The 20,250-nt window shown below is 40.8% G+C and overlaps 1 protein-coding gene across 2 annotated transcripts in view; it reads right to left on the minus strand.

Annotated features, from left to right (window-relative positions):
- Positions 1–20,250, minus strand: part of lrrc69 (leucine rich repeat containing 69) — a 65,157-nt gene that overhangs the window by 33,723 nt on the left and 11,184 nt on the right. For both annotated transcript variants that reach the window (XM_078217044.1, XM_078217043.1), the window contains exons 3-4: positions 17,811–17,883; positions 15,695–15,890 (exon numbers count right to left, since the gene is read on the minus strand). In XM_078217044.1, coding sequence (XP_078073170.1) covers positions 15,695–15,890; positions 17,811–17,883 — 269 coding nt within the window. The remainder of the gene's footprint in view (positions 1–15,694; positions 15,891–17,810; positions 17,884–20,250) is intronic.

Consider the following 20,250-nt stretch of genomic DNA (forward strand, 5'->3'; position numbering starts at 1 on the left):
TTCTCTCTGAGGGTGGTGAATCTCTGGAATTCTCTGCCCACTGAAGTGGTGGAGGCTACCTCGTTGAATATGTTTAAATCATGGATAGATGGATTCCTGATCGGTAAGGGAATTAGGGGTTATAGGGATCAGGCGGGTAAGCGGAACTGATCCACTTCCGATCAGCCATGATCTTATTGAATGGCGGGGCAGGCTCGAGGGGCTAGATGGCCTACTCCTGCTCCTATTTCTTATGTTCTTATGTAACTCTCATTTGATTGACAGCCTAATGGTTTTTACTGAACATATAGTTAGCTCACACTTTCCTTTCATACTTAAATGCATCTCAAATACCACCCTATTGTTCCTATGTTTACACAAAAGAGGAACTGAAAAGCACTTTGCTGCTTTGAAGTTGCCTACAGCTGTTTGTGGGCAATTAAGATGGAATACAATTTGGAGCCGTGACTCCCCAACAGTGTTAAAAGTATTGTTACTCATATGAGCTCTGGCTTGTTAATTAATAACATTGCAAGCGAAAAATCTGCCTGCTCTGTCACGTAATGACTTTCATTTTGACTGGAGCAGGGAGAGGAAAATTTACAGCCATTTTTAACTCATCCAGTGATTTTCTTGCTGCCTTTGGCTTGTGTTTGCCTTATTTCAGCAGCTTTTAGCAGGTTTGAACATTTGTATGTTTCTCGTTCTGTGGCTGTGGCTTTTCTCTAGTTTTTCAAATCTCAATCTCAGCTCCATTCCTGATACCATGTCAGAAGCTAAAAGAGATACAATATGATTGCAGAGGAAGGGTAGGGAAAGGTTATGAAAAAATTGTAAAAAGCATTGAGAATTTTGAATCCAATGCAATTAGAAAGTCCAAAGATGTGTGGGTTAGGTTGATTGGCCATGCTAAAATTGCCCTTTAGTGTCCTGAGATGCGTAGGTTAGAGGGATTAGCGGGTAAATATGTAGGGATATGGGGGTAGGGCCTGGGTGGGATTGTGGTCGGTGCAGACTCGATGGGCCAAATGGCCTGTTTCTGCACTGTAGGGTTTCTATGAAACAGGCAGACAATGCAGGCTGTAAAAACAGATATGATAGATGACCTGGGTGTAATATAGAAACATAGAAGATAGGAGCAGAAGGAGGCCATTTGGCCCTTCGAGCCTGCTCCACCATTCATTACGATCATGGCTAATCATCCAACTCAATAGTCTAATTCTGCTTTTTCCCCATAACCTTTGATCCCATTTGCCCCAAGTGCTATATCCAGCCACCTCTTGAATACATTCTTGTAATGTAGGATATAAAGTCGGTAGCTGAGTTTTGGATAAATTGATATAGAGTGGCACTCAGGGAAGCCATTGAAGATGTCACTAGGAAAATAAAGACCAGAAATAATGAAAGTATAGATAAAACCTTCAGCAACAATGGGGCTGAGGGAAGAATATGAGGCTGGAAAATGAGCTCAAATTTAAACTGAATACCTAAGGTGCAATGCAGAGGTTAAATGGGTTTTAATTATTTTCTTCTGTTCTGTACTTAAATAGCATTGCATCCAGACTTCCTCATCTGACTTTTCTGGTGACTGCACCTGACTACCCAAAACAATTGCAACAATTTAAATTACAACTGAGTTCCAGAGGGCTTTGTATCCAATTTTCCTCTAAACTGTCAGCTTGACTAATGGATAGCATTCTCACCTCTGGGTCAGAATACTATAGGAAAATTTAATATTTTCTCTGCGGTGGGTTGAGGCGGGTGGGGGGTTTAATTGGATGCAAGGGCGCTAGATGGGGACCCTGTGGTTTTCCTACCTCAGCCCTGATTAATTCTGGGGTAGGAAGGCTTGTGATCATAGAAGAAATCATAGAAACCCTACAGTACAGAAAGAGGCCATTCGGCCCATCGAGTCTGCACCGACCACAATCCCACCCAGACCCTACTCCCATATCCCTACATATTTTACCCACTAATCCCTCTAACCTACACATCTCAGGACACTAAGGGGCAATTTTTTAGCATGGCCAATCAACCTAACCCACACATCTTTGGACTGTGGGAGGAAACCAGAGCACCCGGAGGAAACTCACACAGACACAAGGAGAATGTGCAAACTCCACACAGACAGTGACCCAAGCCGGGAATCGAACCCAGGTCCCTGGAGCTGTGAAGCAGCAGTGCTAACCACTGTGCTACCGTGCCGCCCTAATTGATGAAACAGATGTATACATTGCAACAGTTACACTTTCCTTTCTAGTGCAAAAACACAACAAGAAAAGCAGCATGGCTAACAAAATAGAAGAATCATATATGACAGAAGAGTCATACAAAGTTGTCAGAAAAAGCAAGCCTGACTATTGGGAGTACAGAATTCGGCAAAGGAGGATCAAGGGGGAATCCTTGATTAAGGATTGATTAAGGGGGGAGAAATGGAGTATCAGAGTAAAGTTGCAAGTAACATAAAAGGAGACTGCAATAGCTTCTAAATATAAGAAAAAGAATAGTGAAGACAAATATCAGTCCCTTACAGTCCAAAATCGGACAATTTATAATAGAAAACAAGGAAATGGCAGAGCAATTAAAATTTACTTTAATTTGGTTTTCATAGTGGAAGTCACAAATAACTTCCCAGAAATGTGAAGGAACCAGGAGTCTAGTGAGGAGGAGGAATTGGAGGAAATTAGTGTTACTAAAATAGTGCTGATGAAATTAATGGGACTGAGATCTGATAAATCCTCAGTGACTGATCATCCTGAGGTACTAAAGGAGGTGACCGTGGAAATAGTGGATGCTTTGGTTATCTTTCAAAATTGTGTAGATTCTGGAACAGTCCTGGTAGATTGGAGGGTGGCAAATGCAACCCTGCTATTTTTTTTTAAGAAGGCCACGATGTGGAGATGCCGGCATTGGACTGGGGTGGGCACAGTAAGAAGTCTGACAACACCAGGTTAAAGTCCAACAGGTCCATTTGGAATCACGAGCTTTCGGAGCGCTGCTCCTGCATCAGGTGAGTTGAGAGGTGGTTTCACAAACATGGCATATATAGACAAAGACATAATTGCAAGATAATGGTTTTTAAAAGGACAAAGAAGAATACAGGAAATTACAGACTGGTTAGCCTAACATCAGGAATGGGGAAAATGCTAGTCTATTATAAAGGATGTGATAACAGGATACATAAAATATCAACAAGATTAGACAAAGTCAACATGCATTTATGAAAGGAAAATCATGTTTGACAAACTTGTTGGGAGTTTTTTTGAGCACCTAACCAGCAGAATTGATAAGGGCAAGGATATTTGGATTTTCAGAAAGCTTCTGATAAAGTCCCCCATAAGATGTTAGTGGCATAAAGCACATGGGATTGGGAATTGGTTAGCAGACAGAAAACAGGGAGTAGGAATAAAAGGGTATTTTTCAAAGTGGCAAGCGGTGACTAGTGGAGTCGCACGGGCCCTAGCTATTCACAATATACATCAATGATTTGGATGAGAGAACCAAATATAATATTTCCAAGTTTGCTGACGACACAGCAATTGGTGGGAATGTGAGTGGTGAGAAGGATGTTAAGAGGCTTCAGGGTGATTTAAAACAAGTGGACAAATACATGGCAGATGCAATATAACATGGATATATCGGAGGCCGAAATATTTAAATAGTTATCGATTTGGTAATATTGAAGTACAAAGGGACCTGACTATCCCTGTACATCAGTCACTGAAAGCAAGCATGCAGGTGCAGTTATGAAAGTAAATGCAGCAATCTGTTATGAAGGCAATTGGTAAGTTAGCCTTCATTTTAAAAAGATTTGAGTACAGAAACAAGGATACCTTACTGTAGCCGTATAGGGCCTTGATGAGACCACACCTGGAGTATTGTATGCCGTTTTGGTCTCCTTAGCTATGAAATAATATACTTACCAAAGATGGAATACAATGAAGGTTCACCAGACTGATTCCTGGGGTGGCAGGATTGATGCATGAAGAGATTGGGTCGACTAGGCCTGTATTCACTATCCCTATAACCACGTACATTTACCATGGCTAACCCACCTAACCTAGACATTTCTGATACTAAGAGGCAATTTAGTGTGGCCAATCCCTAGCCAGAGCACCCAGAAGAAACCCACGCAGACACGGGGAGAGTGTGCAAACTCCACACAGTCACTTAAGACCGGAATTGAACCCGAGTCCCTGGCGTTGTGAGGCAGCAGTGCTAACCACTATGCTGCCCTGCTCCTATTTGCTATGCTTTCCATGCTGCCCATTGAGGCCCTTAAGTGGTCAAAGAATTCTATTAAATTTGTCAGTCACAACTCATTTAAAAAATTCATATTGCAATTTATTATTTTTACTTACATTGCTCATTTAGAAGACAGACAAATCAGAGGCTTTTGTAACATCAACAAAGCTTGGCCTATTTTAATGATGTTCCATAGCTTCACAAAACACTGAAACACTGAAATTCACAACAGACCAAATAATTTCTGAATCAAAGTGTTCTACAATTGGAACTCTGAGCAGATTAACTTCTCCCTCCTTCCTGATCAGAACATTTTACTGCTGCAGCTTGCAATTGAGTTTCAAACGACCAAATCTCGAATTAACCGTTCGTGGTACCAAAAGTGTGAAAACAAAATCAAGTAGTTTAGCCTTGTTTGCCACTATAAACACACCAGTAGGTGTAACATCAAAGCTACTGCTTTACAATGACTGCCCAAGTCAAATTCAATTTTTATTGAGCAGTATTCTGGAATTTTTCTTGGCGCTTGGGGATTAAGTTTCATAGCTTTGATCATTGTTTTGTGTAAACTGCAAATTTATTTTATACACATTATGTTGTCGAGATTAAAGTTTTATCATTTTTAATGTTTAAAGTAATTAGCAAAATAGTGTGCAAGATTCACTTTCTGGATGGAGATCAATATCTGAGCCCCAAGATTCCATAAGATAGCATTCATCACCTCCTCTAACTTAGGTCAAAGTCCAGCAAAAGCCTCAGAGAAATGTATAAAGGACATTTCTTCAGGCTTTCTGCCAGTTTCATGCTGGATTTATGACAAGGGACTTAATGGATTTAACAGTATGGTGAGGGGAAATTAAGTTGGCTGCATTTTTGGGAAGCCCTCGTTTTGGCAGAACTGCAATGCCAATTCTGGCATTTGACAATATTGAAGTGAGTCTGTTGGAGTATGTCACCTTTAATCTAATATCAATAAGGAGGGTGAATCTGGTAAAAGCAAATTACTGTGGATGCTGGAATCTGAAACCAAAAGAGAAAATGCTGGAAAATCTCAGCAGCTCTGGCAGCATCTGTAAGGAGAGAAAAGAGCTGACGTTGCGTGTCCAGATGACCCTTTGTCAAAGCTAAAAGGCACTGAAAGTGGGAGATATTTATACTGTAGGGTGAGGGAATGAAAGGCTATGACTCATCTTTCATTCCCTCACCTTGCAGTATAAATATCTCTCACTTTCAGTGCCTTTTAGCTTTGGCAAAGGGTCATCCGGATTCGAAACGTCAGCTCTTTTCTCCCTTCACAGATGCTGCCAGGCCTGCTGAGATTTTCCAGGGTGAATCTGATGTTCAGCACAATAAAAGTTGCAATGTGTAGTTTGATCCAGTTGTTGATTTTGTGCGTGCTGTAGCAGTAAGTGGCATGGCCAAGCATGGGATGGGGAGGGGAGGGAAGTTGTTCCCATCTCTGGCAGCAATGATAAGTGACTGACTGAAAAGGTTGAATCTGATGTCTTGCATGCATACCAGCGTTACTCTCATAATACACAAGATCTAAACATACTAACTGTTAACTATCTGCAAACTGCGGCTGATAATTGGAGCTTTCAAAATTCAACTCATTCGTGTGTTAAGGACAGGGAAGAGAGGTAGGGTGAAGCCCCCAATTCCCTTTTCCTTCTGTCCATCATTTCGATAGGGCTGATGTGCTTTCCTGTGCAGTCAATTTAAAAATCACCAGAGGCAGACTTTTGTGGATTTAAACAAGGAATCGTACTCACTTGCACACTCACCGCAGAAAGGTCTATCACAGTGCTAATCACATCATACATGCCCAAGAAAAATACAATTAACGAGAGTAGTGCACTTCTACAAATATTAAAACTAAACACAATAAGTTAGCAGTTCACATGTCTTAGAGAGTCCAGTGAAGGAAGGAGCTTTTCCACTCTGGAACTGAAGTTCAGGTAAGTTCAGATAACGGGTCAAACCTGTATTAACTGCAGGGTTCCTTTGAACTAACGACTGGTTGCGTAGACAGACCCTGATGGCTATAGCAACCCCAGGCGAATTATCATAGAAATCATAGAAACACTACAGTACAGAAAGAGGCCATTCGGCCCATCGAGTCTGCACCAACCACAATCCCACCCAGACCCTACTCCCATATCCCTACATATTTTACCCACTAATCCCTCTAACCTACACATCTCAGGATACTAAGGGGCAACTTTTAATATGGCCAATCAACCTAATCCGCACATCTTTGGACTGTGGGAGGAAACCGGAGCACCCAGAGGAAACCCACACAGACACAAGGAGAATGTGCAAACTCCACACAGACAGTGACCCAAGCCGGGAATCGAACCCAGGTCCCTGGAGCTGTGAAGCAGTAGTGCTAACCACTGTGCTACTGTGCCGCCCATATCCCTACATATGGGGAATTCTGAGCTATTTGTAACAGATCGGAAGAGGCTTTTTAAAAAAAGACTCATAGGTCTTGAAAAGGCAAGATGACACGGGCTTTCTTGCAGCTGTGATGTAGTTGCTGGTGTTTTGCTGACAGCCCAGTTTCTCTTTCTTTCTCTGTTTTTGGATAAAAGGATTCCAAAATCAGAGGGCAGATCGGATCACATGACGAATGGCTATTGATTCATGATGGAAGGGAAATGATGGTCTTCATAAGAATATAAGAAATAGGAGCAGGAGTAGGCCATCTAGCCCCTCGAGCCTGCCCCGCCATTCAATAAGATCATGGCTGATCTGAACTGGATCAGTTCCACTTACCCGCCTGATCCCCATAACCCCTAATTCCCTTACCGATCAGGAATCCATCTATCCATGATTTAAACATATTCAACGAGGTAGCCTCCACCACTTCAGTGGGCAGAGAATTCCAGATATTCACCACACTCTGAGAGAAGAAGTTCCTCCTCAACTCTGTCCTAAACTGACCCTTCTTTATTTTGAGGCTGTGCCCTCTAGTTCTAGCTTCCTTTCTAAGTGGAAAGAATCTCTCCACCTCTACCCTATCCAGCCCCTTCATTATCTTATAGGTCTCTATAAGATCTCCCCTCAGCCTTCTAAATTCCAATGAGTACAAACCCAATCTGCTCAGTCTCTCCTCATAATCAACACCCCTCATCTCTGGTATCAACCTGGTGAACCTTCTCTGCACTCCCTCCAAGGCCAATATATCCTTCCGCAAATAAGGGGACCAATACTGCACACAGTATTCCCGCTGCGGCCTCACCAATTCCCTGTACAGATGCAGCAAGACATCTCTGCTTTTATATTCTATCCCCCTTGCGATATAGGCCAACATCCCATTTGCCTTCTTGATCACCTGTTGCACCTGCAGACTGGGTTTTTGCGTCTCATGCACAAGGACCCCCAGGTCCCTTTGCACAGTAGCATGTTGTAATTTTTTTCCATTTAGAAAATAATCCAATTTGTTATTATTTCCTCCAAAGTGAATAACCTCGCATTTGTCAACGTTATACTCCATCTGCCAGATCCTCGCCCACTCACTCAACCTGTCCAAATCTCTCTGCCGACCTTCTACACCCTCCACACAATTCACTTTTCCACTTATCTTTGTGTTGTCTGCAAACTTTGTTACCCTACACTCAGTCCCCTCCTCCAGATCGTCAATATAAATGGTAAATACAGGAGGTCCCAGTACTGATCCCTGCGGCACGCCACTAGTTACCATCCGCCAACCAGAAAAGCACCCATTTATTCCGACTCTCTGCTTCCTGTCGGATAGCCAATCCCCAATCCATGCTAACACCCTACCCCCAACTCCGTGTGACCCAATCTTCTTCAGCAATCTTTTGTGAGGCACCTTATCAAACGCCTTTTGGAAACCCAAAAACACCGCATCCACCGGTTCCCCTCCGTCAACCGCACCAGTCACATCTTCATAAAAATCCAACAAGTTCGTCAAGCACGACTTTCCCCTCATGAATCCATGCTGCGTCTGCTTAATCGAACCATTCTTATCCAGATGGCCTGCTATTTCTTCTTTAATGATGGATTCCAGCATTTTCCCAACTACAGACGTTAAGCTAACCGGCCTGTAGTTACCCGCCTTTTGTCTATTTCCTTTTTTAAACAGCGGCGTAACATTAGCCGTTTTCCAATCCGCCGGCACTACCCCAGAATCCAACGAATTTTGATAAATAACCACTAATGCATCCGCTATTACCTCTGACATATTCATGGTGAAGGAGGAGTTTCAGTCACACATTCAAAAGCCACTGATATACAATAAAAGGTAGATAATTGTCTTTAGTACTTCATTGTGGACTTGCTAACCCTCCTTTGTTACATGGCAGACCTGGAGTTAGAGTGTCAGGGTTTATGTCCCTAGGTTTTGGAGTAAGCCTTAACAATAGCAGGTGCGCAATTTCACAAAAGCATGCTGTTTAGGGCAGCTGCTGTCCATTATAACCCAACTTGGAACTTTCCAGAAAGTTTGCTAGGCTGTTCAAGTTGCAGAAGTCAGGTAAACCATCTTGGCAGCCATCTTTTACAGTTCATCAGGGTCCATTTTAAAAGGAATACATTTTTTAAAAATATAGCATCTTCACGCCTGCACTGGAATAACATTTGGTTTTGTTTTTTAAAAAAATAAGTCAAATCATGAGGACAGATCTCAGAAAGACTTTCAACTTCAACAGATGAAGAAGACTAATGGCATTGTTTGACTGTCCATTCTGCATCCCAGCTGATTCTCCTTTCCATTGACTTCCATGATGCTTTTCTTTCTTATTGTCACATTGACTTGCAGGGTTTCCAGTCGCCAAGAAGAATTCTTAACCCTCAATGACAGATGTACCTATTCAGAGTTCGCGAGTAAACCAGGCTATCTAGTCAATTTTTGAAAGTGCCCTGGGATACTTCATAAATTGCTATATCAGGTACAGGATTCCAGATTTTCCGCAAAAGTTTTAATTGACTCTGAACTTCCACTCCCAAGTATGTACTCTTAGAGTTATTTTAACCCATACTCCCCGACTATCACCATCCCAAGGGAGATAGCAATTAATTGGCATGAGAAATGAATTCAGTGCCTTTATCAAACATACTTTGGGAAAATGGCTAGGATAGGAAACAAAGGATGCTTGGTGCTTCGCAATGCAATAAACTCTGAGAAGCGACAGTTTAACAACAGAGTTGCATTCGACTCTGTGGAACTGGATAGATCCATATCTGCTGGAGATGTATGAGAATATGCTTCTGGTTGGCAGCAGGTCAGAATTCATTATGAAAGGCAAAATAACCTTCAGCTACAAACGTAAGGAGAAGGGGAGGAAATCCGAAATTGGTGGCCCATTTCTACAAAATTCTGTCCAGGCTCATTGCCTTTAGGTCAATACTGCTTGAGAGTTGGTGATCCACCCTGATTAGACCCGTGATGCTGTTGTTTTTAGGGGGGGGGGGGGGTTGGTGGGTGGTGGTGGTGGGAATGCTTGTTCAGTAGATAACCCAACATTCAACTTTCAGAATTCCCTTTCTACCACCGCTAAGTCGCTGATAAGATCCCATCATTGTATTTGAGTGAGAAAATCATAGCTGCAGCCTCAGTTACATATTACTGAAGTGATACTGAAAGGGGGGGGGGGGATGGAGTGGGAGTGGTGTGAGGCATTGTGCAAAGATAAGAATAGCTAAGGAGCTCAGTCAAGCAGAGCTCTCTGGACAATTTGTGATGCTTGTACCATTTACAGGGGGAAGACTGACCATCTTTTCATCTTAGGTTTATATAATGAGTCGTACTCTTAACTATTGCCTGTAATTGCAGTAACATTAACATTTTAGTACATTGCTTATAACTGCTGTTAGCTTTCTTAAACACTTAAATGTAAATGTTTTCTCAATTAAGTCCGGTGGCTGAATTCTTCTTTTAAGTCAATAAAAGGATATCTGAGCATGGTTGGTCATTAATTAATGACAAGCATAGATTTGTTCCCTCACTGGGCACATAGCAGGTAGAAGAAAATTGAGTAGCGTCATGAACAGTAGTATTCCTAATTATACTGTTTTATCAGAGGTACAGCATTCCAGTCACAGCTGTTTTCATATCTGCAGCCCAGAGCTCTGAATATGAGAGTGCATATTCTCACATCCTGTCCACCCAAGTATCACCTTCCAGCAGCTGTTATATATGTCATAAAAGTTTCCATATCTGCTCCAGTGAAAGTACCTACACAGGGCAACTTGCAACATCAGGTAACTTGATATCCTAAATATGCAGTGCATTCATTTTTTTCTGCTCAGATCCAATGTCAATATCCAAGAGACCCACATCTGGTAGCGCACAAATGGTATAGTTTAAAGCATTTCCCAAACATCATCAGTTTGCAAGTTTCAGTTTACAACACTCCCACCTCTGAATGAGAAGGTTGTGGGTGAAGCAATCAAGATTAACCTTTCAGTGCAGGACTGAGGGAGTACTGACCTGAGTACCGAGGGATCATTCACCTTCAGAACGAGGAGTGGAGAAACGGACCTGCAGGAGATACTCATGGAGAAGGGAGAGAATACAGCTCAGGGATTATCGACTACACCACCCACCTTCAGGAAGAGGAGTGGAGAGGCAGACCTGTGAAAGACACCCAGAGTGGAGGTGGGGAGCCCAGGGGCTTCTGACTATCCCGGAGTTTTTTTAAAAAGTGAACAATGATGTCAGAGGAAAGCCACAAGTGTATTAGCTGGTGAATAACTATTCTTAGGGAGGGAATGGAAATTGCTGGGAATTAGAAAAACATTAAATTTTGCATTAGTCAGATTTATCAGTACGAACAAGGTTTATCACAGTCGTAACATTAAGGCCAAGTAAAATAAAATAAAGTTAATATAAGTAAACCAAACTCAACTTTATTTCATTTATGTCATTTAAGGCACGACAGGGCAGCTTGGTCACTGACCTAAATGAACATGTGCAACAAGTGTCACCAGCTGTAGAAAATTGAGCTCTGGGTTTGGTGTTCGAGCAGCGGCTGCATTCACTGTGGCGCATCTGCGAGGCTGAGAGCTATGTGGGTAGCATGTTTAGCCAGGTAGCCACACAACAGGTTAGGAGCACAAGGACAGAAAGGGAATGGATGACCGCCAGTCAGTTCAAGATAAGTAAACAAGTAGTGCAGGAGTCACGCTTGTGAATCAGCTTTTCTCCTCTTGGATACTGATGGTTCCTCTGAGCCAAGTTCGTGGCACCACAGGTGGCTTAGCTGTACAGAAGGAGATGAATAAGAGGCCAAGAGCAGTAGTGATAGGGGATTTGTTAGTTAGGTGAACAGACAGACACTTCTGTGATCATAGACATGGGTAATACAGTAATAATCGGCAACTTCAATTTAAACATAGACTGAGTTAACCAAATCAGCACGAATGCTATAGAGGATGAATTCCTGGAGAGTGTATGAGGGGGTTTCTGGAGCAGTATATTGAGGAGCCAACTAGGGATCGGGCTTTTTGGATTTAGTGTTGCCTAATGAGAAAGGGCTAAATAATGACCTTTATATAAAGGAGCTTTTGGGAAATAGTGACCATAATGTGATATAATTTTGAATAGCTGTGGACCTCACACTGATCCTTGTGGTACCCCATTAGTTTACCATCCTGAGAATGATCCGCTTATTCCTACTTTCTGCTTTATTTCCATTAACCAATTCTCAATCCCCCTAGTATATTCCTTCCCATCCCATGCACTATATTTGCCAACCTTGTATGTGGGACATTTTCTAAAGGATTCTGAAAATCCAAAAGCATCTTATCCAGTTCTCCTTTATCTATGCTACACATCCTCAACAAACTCCAACAGGTCTGTCAAACAGGATTTCCTTATTCACAATCTCTATAAATAATTTGGGCGTGGGGACCAAACGTAATATTTCTAAATTTCCTGATGACAACAAACTGGGTGGGAATGCAAGTTGTGAGGAGGATGCAAAAACACTTCACGAGGATTTGGACAGGCTAAGTGAATGGGTTAGATTGAATAGATGGAATACAATATGAATGAGTGTGAAGTTATTCACTTTGGCAAAAAAAAAGCAGAATATTTCTTAAATGGTGAGAGGTTGGTAAATGCAGTGTCCAACTGGGTAAAAGCTTCTTTAGGTATGAGAAAAGGAAAGATTAGCTATAAGAAATGTTCACGAGTTACTAAAAGCTAGGAAGCAAATGGTATGTTGACTTTCATCTCGAGGGGATTTAAGTACAAGAGTAAGAGTAGGGGAGGCAGTGGCCTAGTGGTATTATTGCTAGATTATTAATCCAAAAACTCAGCTAGTGTTCTGGGAACCCGGGTTCGAATCATGCCACGACAGATGGTAGAATTTGAGTTCAATAAAAAAAATCTGGAATTAAGAATCTACCATGAAACCATTGTCAATTATTGGAAAAACCTATCTGGTTCACTAATGTCCTTTCGGGAAGGAAATCTGTCGTCCTTACCTGGTCTGGCCTACACGTGACTCCAGAGCCACAGCAATGTGGCTGACAATGTGGCAAGCCACTCAGTTTCAAGAGAAACTAGGGATGGGCAATAAATACTGGCCAGCCAATGACGCCCATGTCTCACAAATGAATTTTAAAAAGTCTTGCGGCAGTTATATCGAGCCTGGCTGAGACCTCCCTTTGTGTGTTATGCACAGTTTTGGTCTCCTTTTCCAAGGTAGAATACACTAGCCATAGAGGAAGTGCAATGAAGGTTCACCATATTAATCCCTGGGATGGCAGGATTGTCATATGAGGATGTGTTCCCTAGGATTTTGAAGAATGAGATGAAGAGTGAAATGCAGATGTGTTTCCCCTGGCTGGTAAGTCTAAAATGGACAATAATCTCAGGATAACGGGTAATCTGAGATGAGAAGAAATGTCTTAATTAACAGAGAGAAAGCAAATAAATTTTTGGAATTCTCTACCTCAGAGCGCTACGGAAGTTCTTGAAGCATATTCAAGGCTGAAGTCAATAAGATTTCTTAGGACCAATGACATTGAGGGATATGGAGATAGGAAAAGAGGAAAGTGCAATTGAAATAGATGATCAGAGATGATCTAATTAAACGGCAGAGCAGGATCTACAGGCTGAATGGTCTACTCCTGTTCTAATATTGCTAGTGAAAAGACAGGTACTAACTTTTCAACGAGACATTAAACTGGGGTAGCGAGTGCCGCTTTAAATGGACGTATAATATTGTATGGTACTACTACCAACAAAAACTATTATATAATTTGCCATTCATCAAATTGTTATTTGTGGAATTTGGTAGTGCACAAATTGACTAGCATGTCTTCCTGCATAATGGTAACTATATTTCAATGATTGTTCAACTGGTTACAAAAATGAATAATAAGTAAAATAATGGAACCTGTTCTGAGGTTCCAATAATATTGCAACAACAAGTATAGTTTACAAGTAGAAGATTCTAGCTAACAAATTCCCTTTAATTTATCTGAAAATATTGTAAACATTAAATATGTAGTGACATATTCTATAGTATAATTCATTTAGATTTCCAGAAAGCTTTTGATAAAATTCTAGCCATAAGTCACAAGAATTTAGGGTAGAACAAGGGTTTTTTAAAATGCTGTTCATAAAACAGGGTATTCAGAAGAGCTATGAGCATGGATTTTATGCATTTGTGCTCCGGGAACAAAGCCTGACATGACATTATGATGAATCAAAAATTCATGTGCGGAGGTCAGTTCCCCCTGATTGATGTTCCACTTATTAAAGCCCTGTACCAAGGAGAAAATGTATCACATCTGCTCTATAATGAGATATTAAATGGAGTCATGCAGAAGTCAATACTTGGATAATCAAGCAAACAAAAATACTGCAACATTAACACTGATGACTATAAAACAATTACACATAGTACACAATGAATGGAACTGAATTAGGACAAGAAACCTTGGAAGAGAGGTGGGAGTAATGGCAAACACAATACTCTCATTGCCAATAGAATATGGCAAAGCTACTTAAAAATAAAGGCTACCAAATGTAGCTAGGAGTCTACAGAAGGCGTGCCAATACTTCACAATGCAGTGGTGAAAGCTCACTCATATATACAAAGTACTGAATGATACAGATGAAGTAAAATTATGATTTCAAAGTATCGTGACACCAGAGGATATGAATCTAAAATAAATTTAGATCAAACATCAGGAAAAAAACAAGATCTAATAATTGTTAGGAATAATCTAACTAGCAAGGTAATAAAACACAAAAATGGTGGGGTTATTCAAAATACATTTAGATGTTATAATGGGAGTATTAGTATGCCAGAGAAATAAGCAGCTTTGGGTTTAATGGCCTTTTCGCATCCCTGCTTTTACTTAAATTTTGTCATGAAATAAACATTTCTTGTTTTCTGAACAGAGATGCCAAACAAATGTGTCAATCACCCTCAATTATAGTAATTTAAGATAATAAAGTGTTAAATTCACTATCCTCTATATCAAAAAACGACTGAAGATTGCTTTGACTGCTTACTGGCATTGCTTTTATAGGTTGTTCCCTCCTGCAAACAATTAAGCCAGAAAGCCAGGGGAGATTGCAATAGTTTTCTTAGCCCTCTAACTGAGGCAACAAATTCCAACCATCTGTGGAACAGCTATCTTTACCAATCCATTCCAGTCTAGAATAAATTGCCGTCTTCACAAAGGAGCCAAATGTTTTGTCAGTAGCCATTTTCACTCAGATACTTTGTTATGGGACAACTTATTTGGTTATGTGCACATCCTTAACATACCAATCAATTTGGGCTGACAACACACATGGAATTACACATATATGTATATATATATAAAGTTTGACTCAGTTGACAGCACTTAGATTGAAGGTTCAAGCCCCACTGCAGATTTGAGCACATAACTAAATAGATAGTGCTGAGAGAGCACTGAATTGTCATGACGTGCCAGCTTTCAAATGAGATGTTAATTTTAGGTCCCATGGGCCTGCTCAAATGAATACAATGATATTCTATGACACTGTTTGCTTGAAGAAGAGTTGAGAGTTCTTCCATATGCTTGCCACATTCTTCTCTCACAAAATACCACTGAAACCAGATTATCTGGTCAGTCATCTCACTACATAATTTTGGACGTTCTGTACACAAAAACATTTTCCAAGTTTACCTATATAACAAGAATCATGACTTCATCAATAATCAATTGACTGTAGAGCACTTCTGGAGGGTGAGATAAGACATATAAATGCAAGCTCTTTCAAGGGGGAGAATTTCCACCCGGGTTGTCCCAGTTACTACCTGACATAACTTCAGCAGAGTATCCATGGAAACCAAGGAAAACAACATTCACATAACTTCGCTGGGTTTCTATGGATCTTTCACTCAGGTTATGGCAGATATATGGAGAATCCCTGTGGAAATTAATGAATTAATGCTGTTTATGCACATATTTTAAAATCAATAAACTGGAAAGTTCTGTCAAAATAACTTACTTCTGGGAGCACCTGGATTTGGTTTCTTGACAGAACAAGCTTCTTGAGATTAGTCAAATATCCAATGTTGTGTGGAAGTGACTGAAGTGTATTGTATGCTAAACATAGTTCACAAAGCTTTTGAAGACGACAAAGTTTGCTTGGAATGCTCTCCAGTTGGTTGTTGTTCAAAGTAAGATACTTGAGCTGCGTCAGGCTGCAAAACAAGAAAAGGCATAATTCATTGTTTGTTGTGGTACAGTGATGCCCCCTATAGATCACACTTAGTTCCCAGAGAAAAACTGATCTTAAACTGGATCTAATTTACCAGATCTCCCAAGGATTGTGTTATTGGTTATACATTTGTAAACAAAATAAAATAGCTTTTCCTTATAACCTTATTAATGTGATGCAGTTTCTTTTAAGTGTGTTCCACTGCATTTTTCTACAATAACAGACTCAAGAGGTATCCACTGCAAGGGACTATATTGTCTGATGTGCCTTACAGCTAACCTAATATCAATCAATCTCAATAAAAAAGATGCATTTTTAAAGATTTCTACATGACATTAAGAAATAATCAATCTTCTAACTCATATGGGGCGGCACGGTAGCACAGTGGTTAGCACTGCTGCTTCACAGCGCCAGGGTCCCGGGTTCGATTCCCGGCTCGGGTCACTGTCTGTGTGGAGTTTTCACATTCTCCTCGTGTCTGCGTGGGTTTCCTCCGGGTGCTCCGGTTTCCTCCCACAGTCCAAAGATGTGCGGGTTAGGTTGATTGGCCAGGTTAAAAAAAATTGCCCCTTAGAGTCCTGGGATGCGTAGGTTAGAGGGATTAGCGGGTAAAATATGTGGGCCTGGGTGGGATTGTGGTCGGTGCAGACTCGATGGGCCGAATGGCCTCCTTCTGCACTGTAGGGTTTCTATGATTCTATGATTTCTATGATATCTCAAGGAATGCACAATACTACCTATGTAACAAATGTCAGTGGCAGCCAGTGTCCTGGGTTGAATTTAATAGTGCCCTGTCCAACAACCAGGGGCAATCCTGGCTGTTGTGTCTGTTTTCAGAAGCCCCGATGGGATTGCTTGAAAACAGGGAGTTAAGTGCCTGCCATCAGCACTGCCATGCCTTTAACCTGCTGCCTCACAGCTCCAGCGACCTTGGGTTCGATTCCAGCATTCGGTCACTGTCTGTGTGGAGTTTGCACGTTCTCCCCGTGTCTGCGTGGGTTTCTTCCGGGTGCTCCGGTTTCCTCCCACAGTCCAAAGATGTGCGGGTTAGGTTGATTGGCCATGCTAAATTGACCCCAGTGTCAGGGGATTAGCAGGGTAAATATGTGGGGTTATAGGAATAGGGCCTGGGTGGGATTGTGGTCGGTGCAGACTCGATGGGCCAAATGACCTCCTTCTGCACTGTAAGGATTCTATGATTCTATGAAGCGCAAAGAACCCACCTCTAGGAACTGTCAGCCAATCGGATGGCTAGCCGCAATTCAGTAGCAGGACCACAAAGAGCAGCGGCAACCGCTGGGATTGCTGCAAGACCAGACTACCCAATGTGGCAGAGCCCACTAAACATAGGGATCACCAGAGCCTATCTGGAGGGGGATGTAATTTGAAAGGGCAGGTCGCAGCCCTCTATGGTTCACAGGGTGCCTGATCAGGAGAGGTTCTGTCCCACTGAGACCTCAGAGAATCACCAGCTCTTAAATGGTTGGCCTCCCCACAAGGCATATGTCCCCTCACCCCACTCCACTGGTAAAATACCAGCTGTGGTGGGATGAGACCCTTTACTGACCATTAATTGTCTCAAGGGCCTCTATTGTCCTCTGGGCTGGAAGGTTGTCCTTAACCTTGGCTGTTCCTTACTTAAATGTAATGTGAGGATGTCAGGTGAGAACAGGAATAGGTTTATGTGTAACGGTAATGCCAATGTCAAATAATTGTCAACAGCCACTATCTGGAAAAAATATAAGAATGGGTGTGGTACTGAAATGTTGACAATATCTGCAGAACTGTAGTATTGTAACCAAGCCACATTTAGGATTAATGGAGAGGTAATTGCAGAGATAAACAATTTTTACCTGATGGGCAGCATTATTGTATAAATGCAACAAAATAGAAATTATTCTACCTGTGTATCTCTTCAGGCAAGGTTGTTAGCTTGTTGTTATTCAGGTTCAAGAAAACTAGGTTTGCTAAACATTCTGAAATGACAGAACAAAATGTGTATTTTTGGAAGTTAAAGGGGCTTTAAATACATCAATGACAATTGTGCAGAAAAACGTCTTAGAAACATAAATAAAAACACAAAATGCTGGAAACACTCAGCTGGTCTAGCATCATCTGCGAGGAGAAAAAAACAGTTAACTTTTTACCAGAAGTCTCTCCACAGAAGCTGCCAGACCTCTTGGGTATTTCCAGCTTTTTCTGTTTTTATTTCAGATTGCCAGCATCTGCAGAATGTTATTTTATCCCACGAACACACATAGGTTAACTCCCTTACTGATAAACCTCACCATCCTTTGTACAAGGAGGTTGCAAAGAAAGACTTAAAGGGGAAGCAAAATCACAGAAATATTAATTCCAGTCTGCTTGCTGTCTTACAATGTCTAGATCAAAGTAATACTGATGAAAGCCTGGAAACAGGCTACCAAACTTCCCACTTGGTCCTGGGAAGTTTCTCTAGAGAGAAAATTAGCTACAAAAAATGGGTACATACCTAATCTTCAAAATAACATCATTAACAATAGGATGAGAAAGGGCATATTGGATATCTTAATCTGGTAAAGATCAACTGATAGTGATTCATCCTGCCTTTCTCTTCATTTTTCTCCCCATTATTTTTACCATGCATACATTCTCTTTGTCTCTCACATACAGTACAGACATAAATTTACAAGTTGAGCACAATATTGCATCATATTATTGAGCAGAATAGCGGTCAGAAAAAAATGGGAGAAAATTAAAGCTTCCCCACTAAGCTGCTAACAATGTTTCACAATTTTAAGAACTGCGAGAATTAGAAAGAATGGGACATAACCATACACTCCATCCTGAAAAAGAATCCCCCAATATTTATGTGCTTTCAGATATTCGCACCACTGTGCTGCTGAAAAACATCTTTTTCCAAGCATGTTGCTGCATCAAACCGTTCTCTCCCCTCAATGTTACCATTAAACCATATCTACTTATTTGCCTCAGATTCCTATTTTAACTTAATTGCACAGCGCATCAGGTTTTCTTTGCATCATTGTCGAATATTTTGCAGCATAATTATCCTGGAATTCCTATTAAAAGCAATCGGTTTCTTTAATTTATATTTAGGATAGCTTCATCGCAGAATACTCTCAATCCTCACCAACCATTGAGTGGAATAAAGATAAAAGTCAGGAAGTGGGTGTAAGGAAAGGAAATAAAGAGTTTGAGGCTGTTGACAGAAGTGATGGAGCTACACATTGGGATACTAAGCAAGTAGGTTTGAGACACATGTGGATTGAGTGCAGTAAAAGTGTTTCGATCTAGCAAAGCCTGGGTCAAAAGAAGAATATTGTTATTCTAGATGATAGAATAAAACTGGCAGCGACAGTTAAAGATAAAAGATTGATTTTTGTTTCATACATGACTCATGATAGTAATTTTAAGAATATTGGACAGTGATACATAATCGTAGTAGATATTCTACCTTTTAACTTGCCATTATTTTGTATACTTAATGTTTTAAATTGGTATCTGCATGCTTATCTGTAGCTCAATAACAAATATGATTAGATTTACAATATCTTATACAAGTAATGAGATGAATCCATTGCTAGGCAGGGTACTTGTGTATGAAGTTATTTATTTTGTATTGTCGTACTTATGAATGCATACTGAAATGCTGGAAATATTTAATCAGTATCAGTAAAAGCAGATGGGTAGTTGTGCATTTTATATATTATTTCAGATTCATAGTACTTGTAGTTTTTATTTCTACTTTCATATTTGTCATATTCTGAGGGACCACCAAGTGTATCAACAGAGTATGAGACTGAGCATCAGATGGAAAAGGGTCAGTCAGAATGAACTTGTATTAAACCAGCTAAACCACTGGGCTTTATACATGGATCTTTCTTCATTTCTGCATGTAGAAATACTTCCATCAAGTCACACCTAGAGGAAATTAGTGAGAAAAATGTCTGGAAATCACCAGTCACATTCAGCCTCCAAAAAGTGAACAAACATTACAATATGATCCAACATTCAATTCAGCTCACTTGCACACAACTTGAAGGACATTCAGAGTTCATTACAAATCAGAATATAAAATATAGTTTACACAATTGAAAGTAGCAGTGTAATGATGATGGGGAAATTTCCCCAAGGCTGGAAACCACGTTTCCCAACTTACTGATGATATTACCTGTCTTTTGCCATTTTTCACTGGATAATGAGAGTATAACTTCTTATAAGGCCACCCAAGCCAAACTGGTTGAAAGATAGGAACCAGACTTAATTTGGAAAGTCTCTGGGGCAATTACCTGCTTTTTTTCCCCCAACAGTATCATTATGGTCACCAAAAGGTTTCCCAACAG

Source organism: Mustelus asterias, chromosome 7, assembly GCF_964213995.1.
Source record: "Mustelus asterias chromosome 7, sMusAst1.hap1.1, whole genome shotgun sequence".
NCBI classification, from domain to species: domain Eukaryota; kingdom Metazoa; phylum Chordata; class Chondrichthyes; order Carcharhiniformes; family Triakidae; genus Mustelus; species Mustelus asterias.